The following is a 16269-nucleotide window of genomic DNA, read 5'->3' as shown; positions in this document are numbered from 1 at the left end:
TTTTAGCTATTAAGCCTCAAGGCAGAAGTGATAGTGGTTCTCTTCTCTTCCAGAGCTAAAAGAACAGACATTGGTGCCATCTGGGCGATTGACATTCTTACGAGCACTTCTGTAGAGGATTTTTAAGTGCTTCTGGAAAGCAGGAGCTGTACAAAAATGCATGCAATGTTAATAAAACTGCCATTTTATGTGTTATTAATTTCATTACGATATTGATCTTAGCATTTTTACAGTACAAGTTATGACTATTGAAACTCCAACTTTCAGGTTTTAGCAGGTAATCTGGCTGAGTTTATCTGAGCTTGGGAACTAAGCAAGGTTGGGTGTGGTTATTCATTGAATGGCAGATGATAAAATCTTGAAGGGATTGAGCAATTGAATAACAAGCTAGACTAGCAAATCAGAAAATGCTTTGGAAGGTGAGAGCAAACCATTTATTTGCCTGTTGTTACAAAAAAAAAAACCCTGCCTTGCTTTCCTGCCTTTTGGCAGTTTGTAGAGTGCTTTTTCCCCACAGCATGTGTGGGATGGGCTTAGAGGTATTGAATATTCACTATGATATACTAATGGTAATTCAGATCAGAACAAACTTTTTCTGCTACTGGTTTGAGGAGGGCTGCAAGGTCTGACCCAGGAAGTATGGTATAGAGAAAGCAAAAGTGTACTGCATTCTGTAGCTATCGGAGGAAGAGTTGAAGAGATGCCTTGGAGGTTTTGTGGCTGTAGCAGAAACTTTCCACCGCACCCGAGAAAACAAGCAAGGGGCGCAGCAAGCGAACCGCAGCTGATCGGTTCCCGAAGAGTAGCGGCTGCCTGGCAGTCCCCCAGCCTCCTTTGGCTAACTGAACATTATGCAATAACAGCCCCTCCTCCTTGACTTTGATCGGATGAAAAACAAAGAGAAAGAAACATACCATTCTTCTCCCTCACCCTCCCAGGCGCCCGCAGAAGTGGCAGCTGCACGGCGGGAGCAGGTTCGCCGGTCAGTCCCAGGCGCCTTAGGGGAAGAAAAAGGGGAGGAGGAGGGCTTCTTTCGTGCGCTCTCGGGACTTCTCCGTAAGCCGCCTGTAGGCAAAAGAGTTTGGCTTCGGAAAGAGAAGGAAGGAGGTCGTGCAGGGCCCCGTGGGGAGAAGAGATACCGCCCTGCGCAGGTCTAGATCCCATTTGGGATCCGTGGCATCAGTCGGAGGAGAGACAGCTCCGGCCAAACAGGGCGATGGTGAGCAAGCATGAACGTGGTCCGGGAGGTTTCTAACCGCGTGGTACCCGGGAGCCAGGCGCTCGGCAGCTGCGCGACAGAGACGCCTGTAGGGACAGAGCGGGCTTTGGACGGTACCAATCTGAGCCGTAGCGGAGGCCGGCAGGGTGTGCACTCCGCCGCTCCCATCTGGGGCTGAACTGGAGGAAGAGGAAGGAGATCTGCAGACAGGTCACAAATGCTTGAATGGGAGGGTGGAGGTGCGGTTAATTTGGCACTTTAATTCAGGTATGTACCTCCGTTGCGCAGCTGCAGAAGGGCGATTGGACTTTTTAATTCTAACCACGCGTGCCGACTGGCAAAGTGGGAATCTATATTCGAAATTGTTACATAGGGAAACAGATTGTTTCGAATTAAGGAGTGCCAGTGTTTAGGTGTGATTTGTGGATGTAGCAAGAAAACAGGAAATCTCTTACTAGTATGAAAATTCTTTGCAGTTCATGAAGTTCATGCGCACATCGAACAGCTATATCAGGCAGAAATTCTACAGCTATTTGGAACATTTCTTTTATATATTTATACTTTATTTGATTCGATTTCTGTAACACCATATGGAAGAAACTCTACGTATAAAAATTGAAACTGTCATAAAGATGTTAAAAGGAGAAGACCTCCATTCCCCCCCCCCCAAAAAAAAAAAAGAATCAGAAAGCAGATACTTTAGGAGTTAGGACCAGGAATGCTAGCTTGGATTACTTTTGCTCAGGAAAGCATGTCTAAATGGATAATATTGATTGCTTTCAACAAGATGTGTCCTCCCCCCAATATTTTTCCCCCGCACTGTGGCACCTGTTACAGAAGCCCTTGAATACCAACATACTTCCTTTTCTCTCCCTCTTTTTCATTTACACATTTAGAAATGTAATGCTTTCTAGATGATCTCTCTATTGTACTTTGACTTTTAATTTTTGCTTGAAATTCCTCCTTGTAAAGTCTAATGTGTGGGATTTTGCTCCCCCTTTTCCAATAATTAGTCAATAAAGCATTTTTCCATGCCAAGTTAATGAAAATCTTATATAAGCCCATTCTCAACACTTTTCACACTGTTCCATGTGTGCATGAACCTTACTCAAACATTTAGTACAAGCCTCTGTTCTTCCTACCCTGCATGTGATATTTTTGTCATCCTCTACTTAAAAACAAAATCAAACCATCATTTGCTTAATACCCCCTGGGAGAGACAAGCACCCTTGTGCCTTTCGGGTACCCAATTTCAATTAGTAAGGCATTTCAATACTATGAAGGACCTCTGTCTATACTCCCAAGGCACAGACTTGGAAAGGGAGAGGGGAGGGGTGCTTCCTGGCCTACCTAATGGAGTAGACAGGAGAAGCATTGAGAGAAAAGCATGTTATGATATTATACAGAGCACCATTGATTAGCCCCCTCTTCTGCCCCCGCAGCTGTGCAGTGGTCATCTACTACTACTCCTGGCAAGTATTCCTTATAGCTTTCTGCTGAAAAACTACGAGGATGAGGATGAAGATGATGACCTGTCATTGTCAACATCCCAGCCCCGTGGGGAACCTGCCCAGAATGTGTCTGGCTGTCCAGCTAAATGCACATGTCCAACAGAGGAGACAGTGGATTGTGGTGGCCTTGACCTGCACATTTTCCCCAGCAATATCTCCACAGACATCCAGCATCTTTCATTGCAGGTGATGTTACCCTGATAACTATTGGGGCAGATGAGCTTTGCTCTGTGGGGTAAAATAATAGCTCTCAGAAACTGCAGGTGTGCAAAGAAAGACCACGCCATGGTGGTATGGATGCCTTCCTACCCTTGTTATACAGTGCTGATCTTCCTTCTGTAGAATAACCAATTGCAAGAGCTACCCTACCATGAACTATCCCGTCTGATCAACCTACGAACCCTCAATCTCCATGACAATCTGATCACTTCTGATGGTAAGCGGGTATTCCCTGGTATTCCCTGTGTTTCAGGAGGTCCTTCTGAATGTACACAAGCAGTAGTTAATCTATTTAAGATCATTGTTCTCTTTAAGAGTAAATGGCTTAGTGGGTGGAAGGATGCTTTCAAATGTGAAGTATCGCTTGCTTTCCTTCCATCGAATAAAGGGTTAAAAAAATGAACTGGTTAGAAGGCCAGACTACCCTCAACCACTGAAACTCATTGGGTGACTTTGGGCCAGTCACTCGCTCTCAGTCCAACCTCATCTTACAGGGTATTTAAGAGGAAAATAGGAGTGAATGCTACACACAATATGGTGCTTCAGCTCATATAGAAGGCAGGATAGAACTCAAGTATATTTTGCAGGAGTGGCGGGGGGGCTGCCCTGTGTGGAAGGGCTGATAAATAGCAACTTGGTCTCAGTCATAACTGACTGAATCAGCAGGAGACTGTAAACCAGTTTTCTTTACTTTCTGAGCATGGCATGAGTGGATAGCGAGAGGTGAATACGGAGTAGATAAGTAGATACTGAGAGGTCTTGCATGGGGCAAAAAATCTAACTGGCACAGCAATTTAGGCCGGATCCCACATATAGATAGACCTTATCCTAGTTTGTCCCATTTTAAAGGTCTCCCGGATGAAGCCTTTGAGCCACTGCAGTCACTTCAGTACATCTACCTGGCCAATAACAAGGTGAGCATGTTTAGATCAATAAGTGCATACATTGTAGTGATGTGGGTTTTTACTTGCACAAACACAGAAAAACACAAACATCAGCAAAGAAGATGGGAAATGCTAAGTTAAGGAACCACAAGATGAAAAAATTAGGCTCAGAGATTTTATATAAAAATCAAATGAATAATGAATAACAACTAGGATTGTTTAAAAGAAAGAATCATTGATATTTTTTTAATTATACTTTTGCCCACTTTTCCTCCAAAGGACTCAGGGTAGATCATTGGACCACTGGACCATGGTTACCATGCATGACCATTACTTTACCTCACGTGGCCAAAGCTGGCTGGTTTAAAAAAGTAAACAGGGTTTGACTTGGTTAGTACTAGGATCGGAGATCACCAAGGAATACCAGGATTGTAGGCTAGACTGAGAAGGAAAAAAACCCCCCAACCCTAGATGAAGGCAGTGGCAATCCACTTCCATATTAATGCCAAGAGAATTGCATGGTTATTTCTATGTGGCCAGTAAGGCATCAATCTTGATTTAAAGGGTTTTTTTTCTCTCAGGCCAGAAATATATAACTTCCTCGGCTGATTTAAAAAAAAACACCCAAAAATTAAGAACAGACATGATTTATGCAAAATGGAACTCCTCCCTTCCTATTTAGATTTCTAAATTTGAATTGGATTTCTTAGATAGATTTGGATTTCCAAATTGCTGAATCAATTCAGAAAACAATATTCTTGTAGAAAATCCCATTAAATTATCTTTAATTTTCAGACTATTTGCTCAATCTTTTTTCTAACCCTTTAATAATAGTTTCCTCTCCAAACTCAAATCTCAAGCAGGGAATTATAGCCAAGCTAACTATCCCATACATGCTTTGGCATGCTCCTGGCTAGAATATTGGCTTTACCTCCCAAATCCAGGGATAAAATAAAATTAAAAAAGCAAAATAAAAAAAAACCCAAACCAAATTCAAAGCAATAACTAAATACAACAAAGACAGTGGAAAATTAATGTATAAAACCTACAAAATTAGGATTGGAACACCAAAGAATGAGGAGATTTCAATGAAATGCACTGAAACTGCATGAATAATAAATTAGGAATAAAGAGAATAAAAATCAAAACAGAAAGACATGATGTCATCACTCTATGATTAGGACTTTTTATGCCTTCTTGCAGAAAGCGCGGAAAATAGAAACTCAGCAACTGTATTATAGGAATAACAGGGTTCTGAACTTTGAGTGGAAAAGTAGCTTTACCCTCATATTTGTTAAGATTTGGTAAGAATAGGCCTGCATGGAGTCCTACTGCACTTCCCATCTAACACCGCTGAGGGTAACTTCATGATTGAATTCATTTCCTGCAATACTTCTTTGTTATTTTATTTACAGCCAGTATGCAAGAAAATATAGAACAGTGATAACATCCTAAAAACTCTCTATAAAAATAGAATAAAAATACAAATGGAAGTTAGCTAGATAAACTTCAGCATAGTACAGTAAGAGCTTATTCATTGTAAAAGTTTCTCAGAAAAGTAATTAGATGTTTTGGCATATCTATTGTTTAATATATTTCATGTTTATGATATATAATCAAAGACTTATTATCAATAAAAAGGCATACGTATCTCCCTCTTATATTCTTTTGCTCTCTCCATTATCCATCTTAAGTATTAGTTATCTGGTGTCTTTCTCTCTTTTCTGAAGCCTAACTAGTTTTCCGCATTATTGGAATTTTGGTATTTATTTGTTCAATTGATATAGTCACCCATCTCACAAAATAAACGATTCTTCCTTCTTTAGGCACTCCTATCATTTTAAAGCTGTTTTTATCTTCAAAAGCTCCAATAATTATATTTCCAGACATCTATTCCTCTTGCTCCTGATTGATACTATTCTCTTCTGCCCTTGCTTCTCTCTTTGTTTTCATATTAAGGTTATTTCCACTGTGCTGCAAAGTTATCTCTAGTTGTTTCTAGGCAAGAAGACCTGCTGCAAACATTGCAAATCATAGCTGCACACTGTTCTTTTTGTCTTCTTAGAGTGTTATCAGTAAAAATGCTTTTATTTCATTTTCTAATTCTTTTTAGAATCCTTAGTTAAGTACTTGACTCTTGATTTAGATGAAAATCTGTAAGTGACTCCCCCTTAATCTGCCTTGACAGACACCTATTAATTTCCACAGTTTGTTTGCTCAGTGATCTTTTAGCTCTTTAGAGCAGGGGTGTCCAAACTACGGCCCGCGGGCCAACTGCGGCCCGCGGGTCAGTTTTTATTGGCCCGCAGCAAATTCTGAAAATATAATTGAATATGGCCCGCCGCCTTCACCATTCTGCGCTGTTGCAAAGAGGGTTGGGGCAGTTCAGCCGCCGAGCAGCAGGGGGAGCTCGCGCAGCAACAGAAAGGTGGCGCCTGCGTAGCTGCGCCGCCAAAATGGGCGACTCTGAGGATGAATTTCGGTGGCGGGATCCGCTGGGGCGGCAGCGGGGGGAAGCGGCGCGCGGGATAGGCACAGGCGCTGCTCCCGCCGCCGCCCCGTCCCCCGTCCCCCCGGAGTGCGGACTGAAGCGAGGCGGTGCCCCTCGGCTGCCCGGGAGGAAGAGGCAGCGGGAGGCGGACGGAGAGCCACTGGTGGTTCCGCCAAGTTCCGCTGGAGGCCGGGCCAGGCGGGAGGCGGCCCAGGGCTGGTGAGTCAGGCGGGAGGCGGGGAGTGGGGGGGAAGAGGCTGAGGGGATCGCCGCCTGGGAGCCACTGACTGCCACCTGCTCTCCGCCTAGAGACGAAGGGCCACGGGAGGCCGCCGCCCCCGCTGCTGCTTCAAGGGCCGGAGGATGCCAGCCGCGGACTCAAGGTCCGGGCGGCCCTACTGCTTTTGGAGGCCCCTGCCGCGCCCCGCACGCCCCCGCTGCCCACCAGCTGCTGGAAAGGGGCCCCGGCTAATGCGAGGCCGGGCTGGCTGTGGGAGCTGAGCTCGTTGACGGGCACCCCGGCCGTAGCTGCGCCGCCAAAATGGGCGACTCTGAGGATGAATTTCGGTGGCGGGATCCGCTGGGCCGGCGGCGGGGGGAAGCGGCGCGCGGGATAGGCACAGGCGCTGCTCCCGCCACCGCCCCATCCCCCGTCCCCCCGGAGTGCGGACTGAAGCGAGGCGGTGCCCCTCGGCTGCCCGGGAGGAAGAGGCGGCGGGAGGCGGACGGAGAGCCGCTGGTGGTTCCGGCCAAGTCCCGCTCGGAGGCCGGGCCAGGTGGGAGGCGGCCCAGGGCTGGTGAGTCAGGCGGGAGGCAGGGAGTGGGGGGGAAGAGGCTGAGGGGATCGCCGCCTGGGAGCCACTGACTGCCACCTGCTCTCCGCCTAGAGACGAAGGGCCACGGGAGGCCGCCGCCCCCGCTGCTGCTTCAAGGGCTGGAGGACGCCAGCCGCGGACTCAAGGCCTGGGCGGCCCTACTGCTTTTGGAGGCCCCGGCCGCGCCCCGCACGCCCCCGCTGCCCACCAGCTGCTGGAAAGGGGCCCCGGCTAATGCGAGGCCGGGCTGGCTGTGGGAGCTGAGCTCGTTGACGGGCACCCCGGCCGTAGCTCCTTGGGAGGCCGATCAGGTGCGTGGCTGCGGCGGCGTCGGGCTCTTCTCCGGGTCCTCCTTCCCTTGGGGGCAGCTGAGCCGTCGCTCTTTGCGGCGTTTCTGTCCCCGGAGCATCCCGAGGCCGAGTTCGCCTTCAATCCAAATATTACATTAAAATCAACATAACACAAACACACACGTACACAAACATAGAGATACACATGCACATATATATAACTCACACACATATAGTATACTTAAGCCTAAACTGTGCATAGGGACTACCCAGACGGCTGAAAAAAGTGATTTCTGACAGGTTCTCACACTTTTGACTGGTCCTCACACATACAACTATCTTTACATTTTGCACCCTATCTTGTAACCATGGTGAAGAGAAGCAGTTGTGAAATGAGTGATATGGTTGTTAAAAATGCTGCAATGGGCATAAATGTGAGGATGGTCATAAGTGTGAGGACTGGTCAAAAATTACTTTTTTTAGCCCTCTGAGTAGTTTCTATGCCCATAGCCACATCCACTCAGTCACATGAGCAGTTAGCCACGCCCACCAGTCACATGACCACCAAGCCACACCCCAAAATAAGCCACGGCCATTCCCCCCCCCCCTGTGGCCCGGGCCTTTGCTTATTTTTCTGTATTTGGCCCTCACTCAAAAAAGTTTGGACACCCCTGCTTTAGAGTCTCTTTCATATAATTTGTCCACCAGTTAAAATCTGGTACATCTAGCAAATTAATTTTCAAAGTTTAACCCATATATTAACACCAATAGTTTATTACTCATGCACAACCTGAACCTAGACTGGATTATATTTCTCCATATGGTTGGTTTTGCTGTTATGTTGCTTGAAGTAGAGATTAGTGATAAAAAAGCATTCTCTTCACAAAACTGCACTTAACTTAGTTTCTGTATTGTTGTGTTTACCTAATCCAATTTTCCTCTAATTCCAGGTTTCTACTTTCTTCCAACTTTTTCATTCCAATCAGTCAGTAGTAGCACATCTATCTTGATAACACCACCTCCTGCAACTTGCCATGGGCTTGTTTGGTATCTTTCCCCACTGTATCTGTAGTTGGTGCATTTGGTTGTACAACATCAATGTTCATTGAATGTCCACTAATTTGAATAGATGATACTGTGTCATTTATTGGATTGTAGTTGAACCCTCACTTAGCAAAATCCTTTTGGAATATTATGGCCACTTGATTCCTTCATATGCCTTCATGTTTTGAATCATGCTTCTGTGATCCCAGTCCACCTAAGTTCATATTATTAAAGCATTCATTTTAGTACGCTTTATTTCCATTTTAACCATTTTGGATTTTTTCAGGTTCATGTTTCCCATTTTCCATGTTCCAACTGTATGCATAAAATGAGAAAATCTTCCTTCAGTACATTATCTTCACGTTTCTTTTCCAGCTATCCGTGGCACCACAGTTCCTACCCCACACACTACGCATTGTGGACCTTGCTGCCAACCGCCTGACGTGGCTCTATCCACTCACCCTTGGGCATAAGCCTGGTCTCAGGTAAAGCTAAGAAAAAAAAAAATCCCCACATTTTGTTAGAAGTAAAGACAGCACTACAAGGTGCTGGCCAACTCCTGAAAAACTACATGACAAGAATGGCATCCTGGGGCAGGGGGTGGGAGGATGGGAATAATGCCAATTTTTGGAAAAGTCAAGCCACTGGAAATCACACCCTCTGTTCCAGAAGCAGCCAAAGGTCTGACCTGAATTATTAAACAAGGAAGGTTGAAATTTTTTTCCTCCATTTTTCCTCCATTTTTTCCTCCTTCAGGTCTGTTTATCTGCACAACAATTACTTGAACAACACTGGTCTGTCCTTTGATGCTTTCAATGGCTCGGATGCTGTCAGCACCCTGATCCTTTCCAACAATCAGCTCACCTATGTCCCCCAGAATTTGCCCCGTGGTGTTGTTCGCCTCCATTTGCAGGTCTGTACCCCTCTCCCATCCTGTCAGGATAGGAAAAAAAGGTTGGCTAGAACTATATGAGCTGAAAAGCTGTAAGAGAGAGTGCTGTTAGCAGAAAGAATGCAATCTTTTATGTTAAACTCAGTTTTTCAATTGTTTCTCAATTGTACAAGCCTATTCTCCATGGTGGAGCACAATGGAAAGTGTCCGAAAAGTGGCATAACACATATGTTCACAATTTTTTATATGTTGCAAATTCCTTGTCAGATCTTGTCTCCTGTGTTAAATAGAAATGTTAACTGATAATCAGAGCTAATTCTTTTTAGGAAACACAGTTATGGGCTAACACAGGGGTAGTCAACCTTTTTATATCTACTGCCCACTTTTGTATCTCTGTTAGTAGTAAAATTTTCTAACTGCACACGGGTTCCACGGTAATGGTGATTTATAAAGTAGGTTTGGGAGAGGCGCCGGCTACCAGCTCTGCTTGTTGTTACAGCTGGGTGGTGTGGGGGAAGATGCGCGAGGTATTCTGGGACGAGGCTCTTTTGTTTGCAGTCGCACTATAGCACCATTTAGTTTCACTTACATAACGTGAACTAAACTTATGCGAGGGCGATACAAATAGTATATTTTCAGAAATTTAAATTGTCATGGGGAATTTTATGAAAACCTAATGAAAATATTTTTAAATAATGCTATGATTTTTTTTTTAAAGTCAATTAAATTAAAAAAAGGAAAGTGCTTCAGTATCGGACAAAACCCCTACCGCCCACCATGAAAGCTGGAACGCCCACTAGTGGGTGGTAAGGACAAGGTTGACTACCACTGGGCTAACATATAAAACCTACCGAACCATGAAAATTGCTCTTTAACAGTATCCCTTCAGAATGTCAAGTGCAATTTCCTTGTCTGAAGAGACTGTATTTTATTTATTTATTATCCTGCCTTCATTATTTTTATAAATCACTCAAGGTGGCAAAATATCTAATATAGGTAGCCCATTTAGTTCGAAGGTACGACAGCACTGAAAAAAGTGACTTATGACCATTTTTCACACTTATGACCATTGCGGCATCCCCACATGATCATATGATCACAATTCAGACGCTTGGCAACTGACTCATATTTATGAGTCCTTAGGGTCCTGGGGTCATGTGATTACCTTTTGCAACCTTCTGACAAAAAAAGTCAATGGGAACACTCTATTCACTTAACAACTGTGTTACCAACTTAGCAAATGAAGTTGTAAAATGGGGCAAAGTTCACTTAATACGTCTTACTTAGCAACAGAAATTAGGGGCTCAATTGTGGTTTTAAATCAAGGATTACCTGCACTGTTTCTACCTGTACTAGATAAACTATATTACTTGACTATTAAAAAATGTCTAAGCATGAAAAACATACACATTCTTCCATGTTCTCTAAGTTTTAATTATGCGCAAATATATTCAAGAATTAAGGCTCTCTGCAGCTGGACTCAGTCCTGGAAAGTTAAAATTGATTTCTCTGTTTAGTATCAACTGCCTGAAAAGCCAAGGATTTTGGTTCTGAGATTCTGAGGAAGATGCCAGAGTTGTGATTAGTTACCACAATCCAGCTATGGATGTTCGTTTCCTACTTATTCTGCTTCTGCATGATAGCAATACCACAAGAGCTTTTTGGCCATTCTCACCTATAACGCCGTTCTAGATTGTTGGGGGAACCAGAGTGGAGCATTTTTTGACCACAAGACTTCCTTTTGCAGAATAATCACATTTCTCGTATCCCTAAAGGGGCCTTGAGCAGCCAGGGGCGCCTCCGGGAGCTTTACCTGCAGAACAATAATCTATCCAGTGAGGTCCTGAGCCGTCCCACCTTCAGGTAAGAATGGTAAAAAGTGAAACTGGCTGTGGCAAAGAGCAGTATAATTTAAAATCAGGGCTTCTGGATTTTGGGTAGACAATTTGTTGGTGTAGGGGGCATTGGAAGACTTTCTAGACTTTTTATCCGGCATCCTGTATCTCTATAGCAAGCTGAAGAGCCTTGAATATCTGGATCTTTCCAACAACAACTTGACGGAGGTGCCTGCTGGTCTTCCTGCCAACATAGTAATACTACATTTGGGCCGAAACCGCTTGAAGGGACTACCGCCTGAGCGTCTTAGCCGCGTGCGAGGCCTGCAGTATCTCCTATTGCAAAGCAATGCTTTAACAACTCCAGGGATACACCCAGAGGCCTTTGCCCACTTGCGCTCCCTGCATACGCTCCATTTGTACAATAATCAGCTAGATGGAATCCCACCTGGACTTCCGCGGCGTGTCCGATCCTTGATGCTGTTGCACAACCAGATTGCACGTGTTGGCTTGAATGACTTTGCAGCCACGTATGCTTTGACTGAGCTCAATCTCAGTTACAATCGGCTTTATAGTGCCCACATCCACCGTCTGGCCTTCCGCAAGCTTAGGCTTCTGGAAACTCTGGATATCTCTGGCAATAGGCTCACGCTTCTCCCTGCTGGGTTGCCCACCAGTCTTCAAGTCCTCAACCTTCAGAAGAACCAACTCAATGCTCTTTCTCCAGAACGGTTAGTTAACCTCACCATGCTTAAAGAGCTGCATCTGGCACACAACCGGCTGAAGATCAGCAGTATTTCTCCAGGCACTTGGCATGAGCTGCATGGGCTCAAGGTGAGGCAAGGAGTTGACTTCACAATGTATATTTTTGTGTCTAAAAAGGTCATTTTAGGACAGCAAAGTGTTAGAGCTTTTCAGAATAAACTCCTATGTGTAAGTAAAGCAAATTGGGAATTGACATTCAAAATCAAGTTGAAACAAATGTAGATGCATACATGCAAAATTAAATTTGAATTTGCAAATAAGTAACTTTTTATTATATTTAGTTAATCTAGTAAAGTTATATTATTATGGGTTCAGGACAGACAAAAGGAAAAGCTGCTTTACATAGTGCATTATGAAAGTTTGCAGAAATTACAGATTACCGTATATACTCGAATATAAGCCGATCCGAGTATAAGCCGAGGCCCCCAATTTTACCCCAAAAAACTGGGGTAAACTGGGGACTCGAGTATAAGCCGAGGGAGGGAAATGAGGCAGCTACCGGTCAGGGAAAGCCTCCCTCCCTCAGCCGAGAAGGCTGGCGGCTCCCCCGCCCCGCCCTCTCACTGCACCGGCAGGGCTTCCCCGCGCTAATGCAAAAGCCCGCCAAGTTTGCACCATCCGGTATAATGTGAAAAAAAGAAAAAAAAAACAACTCGAGTATAAGCCGTATATACTCGAGTATAAGCCGAGGGGACGTTTTTCAGCACAAAAAACATGCTGAAAAACTCGGCTTATACTCGAGTATATACGGTAGGTAGATTTATGGAGGACAGCTTCTTATCTCTAGTTATTGCTATTGTAAATGACAACCAAACCTAATATTTAGTGGGTTTTTCCTTTCCAGCTCCTGGATCTGAGTTTCAATGAGTTGTCATATGTTCCACCAGACCTTCCAGAATCACTGGAATATCTATACTTGCAACACAATAGAATTATTGTTATTATGGCTGAGACTTTCCTCACAACATCCAACATACGGGTCATCTCTCTCAGGTAAATGGAAGACCAACTATGATTACCTAACTGTTGTAGTCTAAATATTATTATATGCTTACAGCTCATAAATTATGGATCTGTGAGTTTAGCTTCAGTGTAACTTTTCCTCTTTAAAACAACTTCAAACAAAACAAAGTCTAAATACTATTTAAATACAACTAGACACAAGAACAGTTTTTTCCCGAAGGCCATCACTCTGCTAAACAAATAATTCCATCAACACTGTCAGACTATTTACTGAATCTGCACTACTATTAATCGTCTCATAGTTCCCATCACCAATCTCTTTCCACTAATGACTGTATGACTGTAACCTTGTTCCTGGCAATCCTTATGATTTATATTGATATATTGACCATCATTTGTGTTGTAAATGTTGTACCTTGATGAACGTATCTTTTCTTTTATGTACACTGAGAGCATATGCACCAAGACAAATTCCTTGTGTGTCCAATCACACTTGGCCAATAAAATTCTATTCTATTCTATTCTAAATGAAAATAGCCTCCTTTGGAATTCCCTCCAAAAATCTTTTAAGAACCAAAAAAGTCAGGCTCCAGTTTTTGTGACATTAATCTACTCTCCTTGTTCTGTAGAGCCAATCGCTTATTGGCAGCCAATGTGTCGGAAGTGGCATTTGCAGACCTGAAATTCCTGGAAGTAGTAGACCTGGCAGGCAACCCAGAGCCTATCAAGACCTCTGTCCTGCAAGCTGGACACCAGGCCCAGACTCAAATGGGCACCTAGGAAAGCAGCCAGGAAGAGGTTAGATTTAGAGCTCACCATGGGCCCAACTTATAAGTTTGCATTCACCCTATATATTTTTCAGCTCTAGTGGAATGATAAGTGATTTAATGATATAAAAATTATTAAAATATATTAACTGATAAGAGATTCCTTATAGTTTTCAGCTGTAGAAGAACTGGATAATGCAAGAGTTTACAGGAAAAAAGTATAGAAAATTATCTCTTGAGCGTATCCTTGAAAGTTGGACTACGAAGCTGAGTGAAATTCATGTGAATATACCAAATAGCTTTCATTTTCATCACACAGCAAGTACAAGAAAAATTGATGCTATTCTGTACTATGGTAGTTGCCTTCAAGGAAATGTGTACAGGTAGTCCTTGCTTAATGACTAGCCACTTAGTGACCATTCAAAATTATGATGGACCCACAAAAAGTTACTTATGGTTTGTTTCCAGAGTATTGACAATTGCACCTCCTCATGGAGACATGATTGCATTTGGGATGCTTGGCAGCTGGCTTGTATTTATAGCCATTTGTACTATGATTCTTGCTGGTTTTTGGCAGCACTTCCACTGGATAAAATGAATTTATTTAATGACTGCTACATTTGTTTAATGATCCTGGCATTCAATTAATGATTGGTGCAAAAAAAGCTCATAAAATAATGACCACAATTTATGGTCTTAAGTCAAGGACTACTTGTCCATATAAAAAATGACAGGGGGAGAGTATTTTCAAGTCAGTTTTAAATCCCAGTTGTTTGCCTGGACCAATCCTTGCTGTTTTCTTGGCAATATTTCAAAAGTTTGCCATTGCCTCCTTTCTAGGGCTGAGAGTGTGCCTGGCCCAAGGTCACCCAGTTGGTTTTGTGCTTAAGATGAACTAGAACTCAAAGTCTCCTGGTTTTTAGATTACACCAAGCTGGCTTTCTTGTATGAATGGTATGATGTAAATGCCACCTGCAATTTGATACAACCTAGCTGCAGATAAGATTGGTGGTTGACTTAATCATTTGTACATTGCTTTTTAATAGTTTCCAAAAAATGTGTACGAGTGTAAATCCGGTGGTTTATAAACCTCTATACAGTGTAACAGAATGAAAATGCAGCAAACTGAATATCCGCAGAAGCTGCAGTTAATTTTTTTAATGTCTTTAGCCAGCACTAAAATGATAGCAATGATTGTGCCAGATCCTACCAAAATGGGATAATCTCCTGCTTGGATTGGATCCTTGAATGAGGATCTCATTACCCAAGGTTTGTTTGGCAATTTTTATCAGCTTGAGCTTTCCCTTCTCACCCTAGTCTTGTCTCAGTCCACAACGCAGTTCAACCTAAATGTTTAGTATCGCTGTCAGTGCTGCTTCTACATGTGCAGATCCCATGTTACAAGTATAAATTCAGCCAATCTTTCTGGACACGTCACGTCCAGCTGATTGTATCTGTTTCTTCTGCAGATTACCATCCGGAATTCTCTGCACTACTCTACTTCCTTAGGCCTTTTGATGTATCTAACCTACCTGCCAACTTCTGGAAGGGGTTTTGTTGTATAGTGGCTACTCTTGTGGTTTCTGTCAGCCAAATACAACAAAGCCAGTGCAAGCAAGCTGCTTTTCTTGGAAGCAAAACCGGAATGCTGATTGCCAATGGGTCTACATTTGGCTTGGCTAAGCTTTCCAGGAACTAATGTGACAGTCATACCCAGAAGAAATTAATGCATCCTCCTGCGCTCATCTGCAATATTGGCAAGGACATAAAATATTCAGTGGAGCACCTCCGCCACAGTTCCTTCTTCTGCATCACTTCTCATATATATTTCCAATCTAATAGCCCAGCTTGCTGCAGCGAACTAGAAAGTTTCAAATACCCAGGTTTTCTTCCCCATGTGTCAAATCCTATTTAATCGTTTTGCAAAGGAGAAGATGACAGAAATAACAGCTAGGCTGTTTACTATCACACAGAATTACTAAACCAGTGTTTTGATCTCCCACATTTATGATTGGGGGCAACATTCAAAAGAACTTCCCTCTGGAACCAGGGATGGATTCTACTTGCCTTTACTACCAGTTCAGAATGGGAGCACACGCATGCACAGGTTGTACATTATGATGTCCGGGTGGATGGGCGGAGCCTCCCACCACTTTTACTACCGGTTCGCAAGAACCGGACAGAACCGGGAGCAACCCACCACTGCTCTGGAACATGCCTCCAGAAATCATGGATGCTCCATCACTAGAGGTTTTCAAGAAGAAACTGGACTGCCATTTGTCCAGAATGGTATAGGATTGTCTACCTAAGCAGAAGGTTGGCCTGGAAAACCTCCAAGGTCCCTTCCAACCCTTTTATTCTATGTTCTAACTAAGGGTCCATCATTACAAGACTAAAGTCATAAGGCTTGTATTTTTCTATGGAAAATATAACTTTAATTGAGATCAAAGACACCATGCCTGTGTCAAGGATGGAACCATAGAAACTAAATTATTTCAATATCAAATGACTTCATAAGCTAACTTGTGTTAGTTTAGCAGATTAAACTCTTTTTATACAGAGATGGATGGGGAA

The 16269-nt window shown here is 43.5% G+C and overlaps 1 protein-coding gene across 6 annotated transcripts; it reads left to right on the top strand.

Moving 5' to 3' along the window:
- Nucleotides 1-141: 141 nt before the first annotated feature.
- PODNL1 (podocan like 1) lies at nt 142-16210 on the top strand. Of its 6 annotated transcripts, none has more exons than XM_058166026.1 (11): nt 142-1219; nt 2662-2691; nt 3073-3166; nt 3799-3863; nt 8849-8958; nt 9230-9386; nt 11113-11228; nt 11377-12034; nt 12810-12958; nt 13558-13726; nt 15165-16210. In XM_058166026.1, exons 1-10 carry the CDS (start codon nt 1217-1219, stop codon nt 13706-13708), a joined length of 1533 nt encoding a protein of 510 aa, XP_058022009.1. In that variant the 5' UTR covers nt 142-1216; the 3' UTR covers nt 13709-13726; nt 15165-16210. The 6 variants fall into 6 exon arrangements, 5 of the variants coding, with proteins under 5 accessions (XP_058022009.1, XP_058022008.1, XP_058022011.1 ...); XM_058166025.1 differs by having other exon boundaries at nt 2662-2916; XR_009153109.1 differs by lacking the exons at nt 142-1219; nt 2662-2691; nt 3073-3166; nt 3799-3863 and adding exons at nt 6605-7121; nt 7212-7450; nt 13866-13977.
- Nucleotides 16211-16269: the final 59 nt, after the last annotated feature.

The sequence above is a fragment of the Ahaetulla prasina genome, chromosome 2, assembly GCF_028640845.1.
Source record: "Ahaetulla prasina isolate Xishuangbanna chromosome 2, ASM2864084v1, whole genome shotgun sequence".
NCBI classification, from domain to species: Eukaryota; Metazoa; Chordata; class Lepidosauria; order Squamata; family Colubridae; genus Ahaetulla; species Ahaetulla prasina.
The sequence above is the reverse complement of the archived record's forward strand: the minus strand, read 5'-3'. Positions and strand labels throughout refer to the sequence as shown.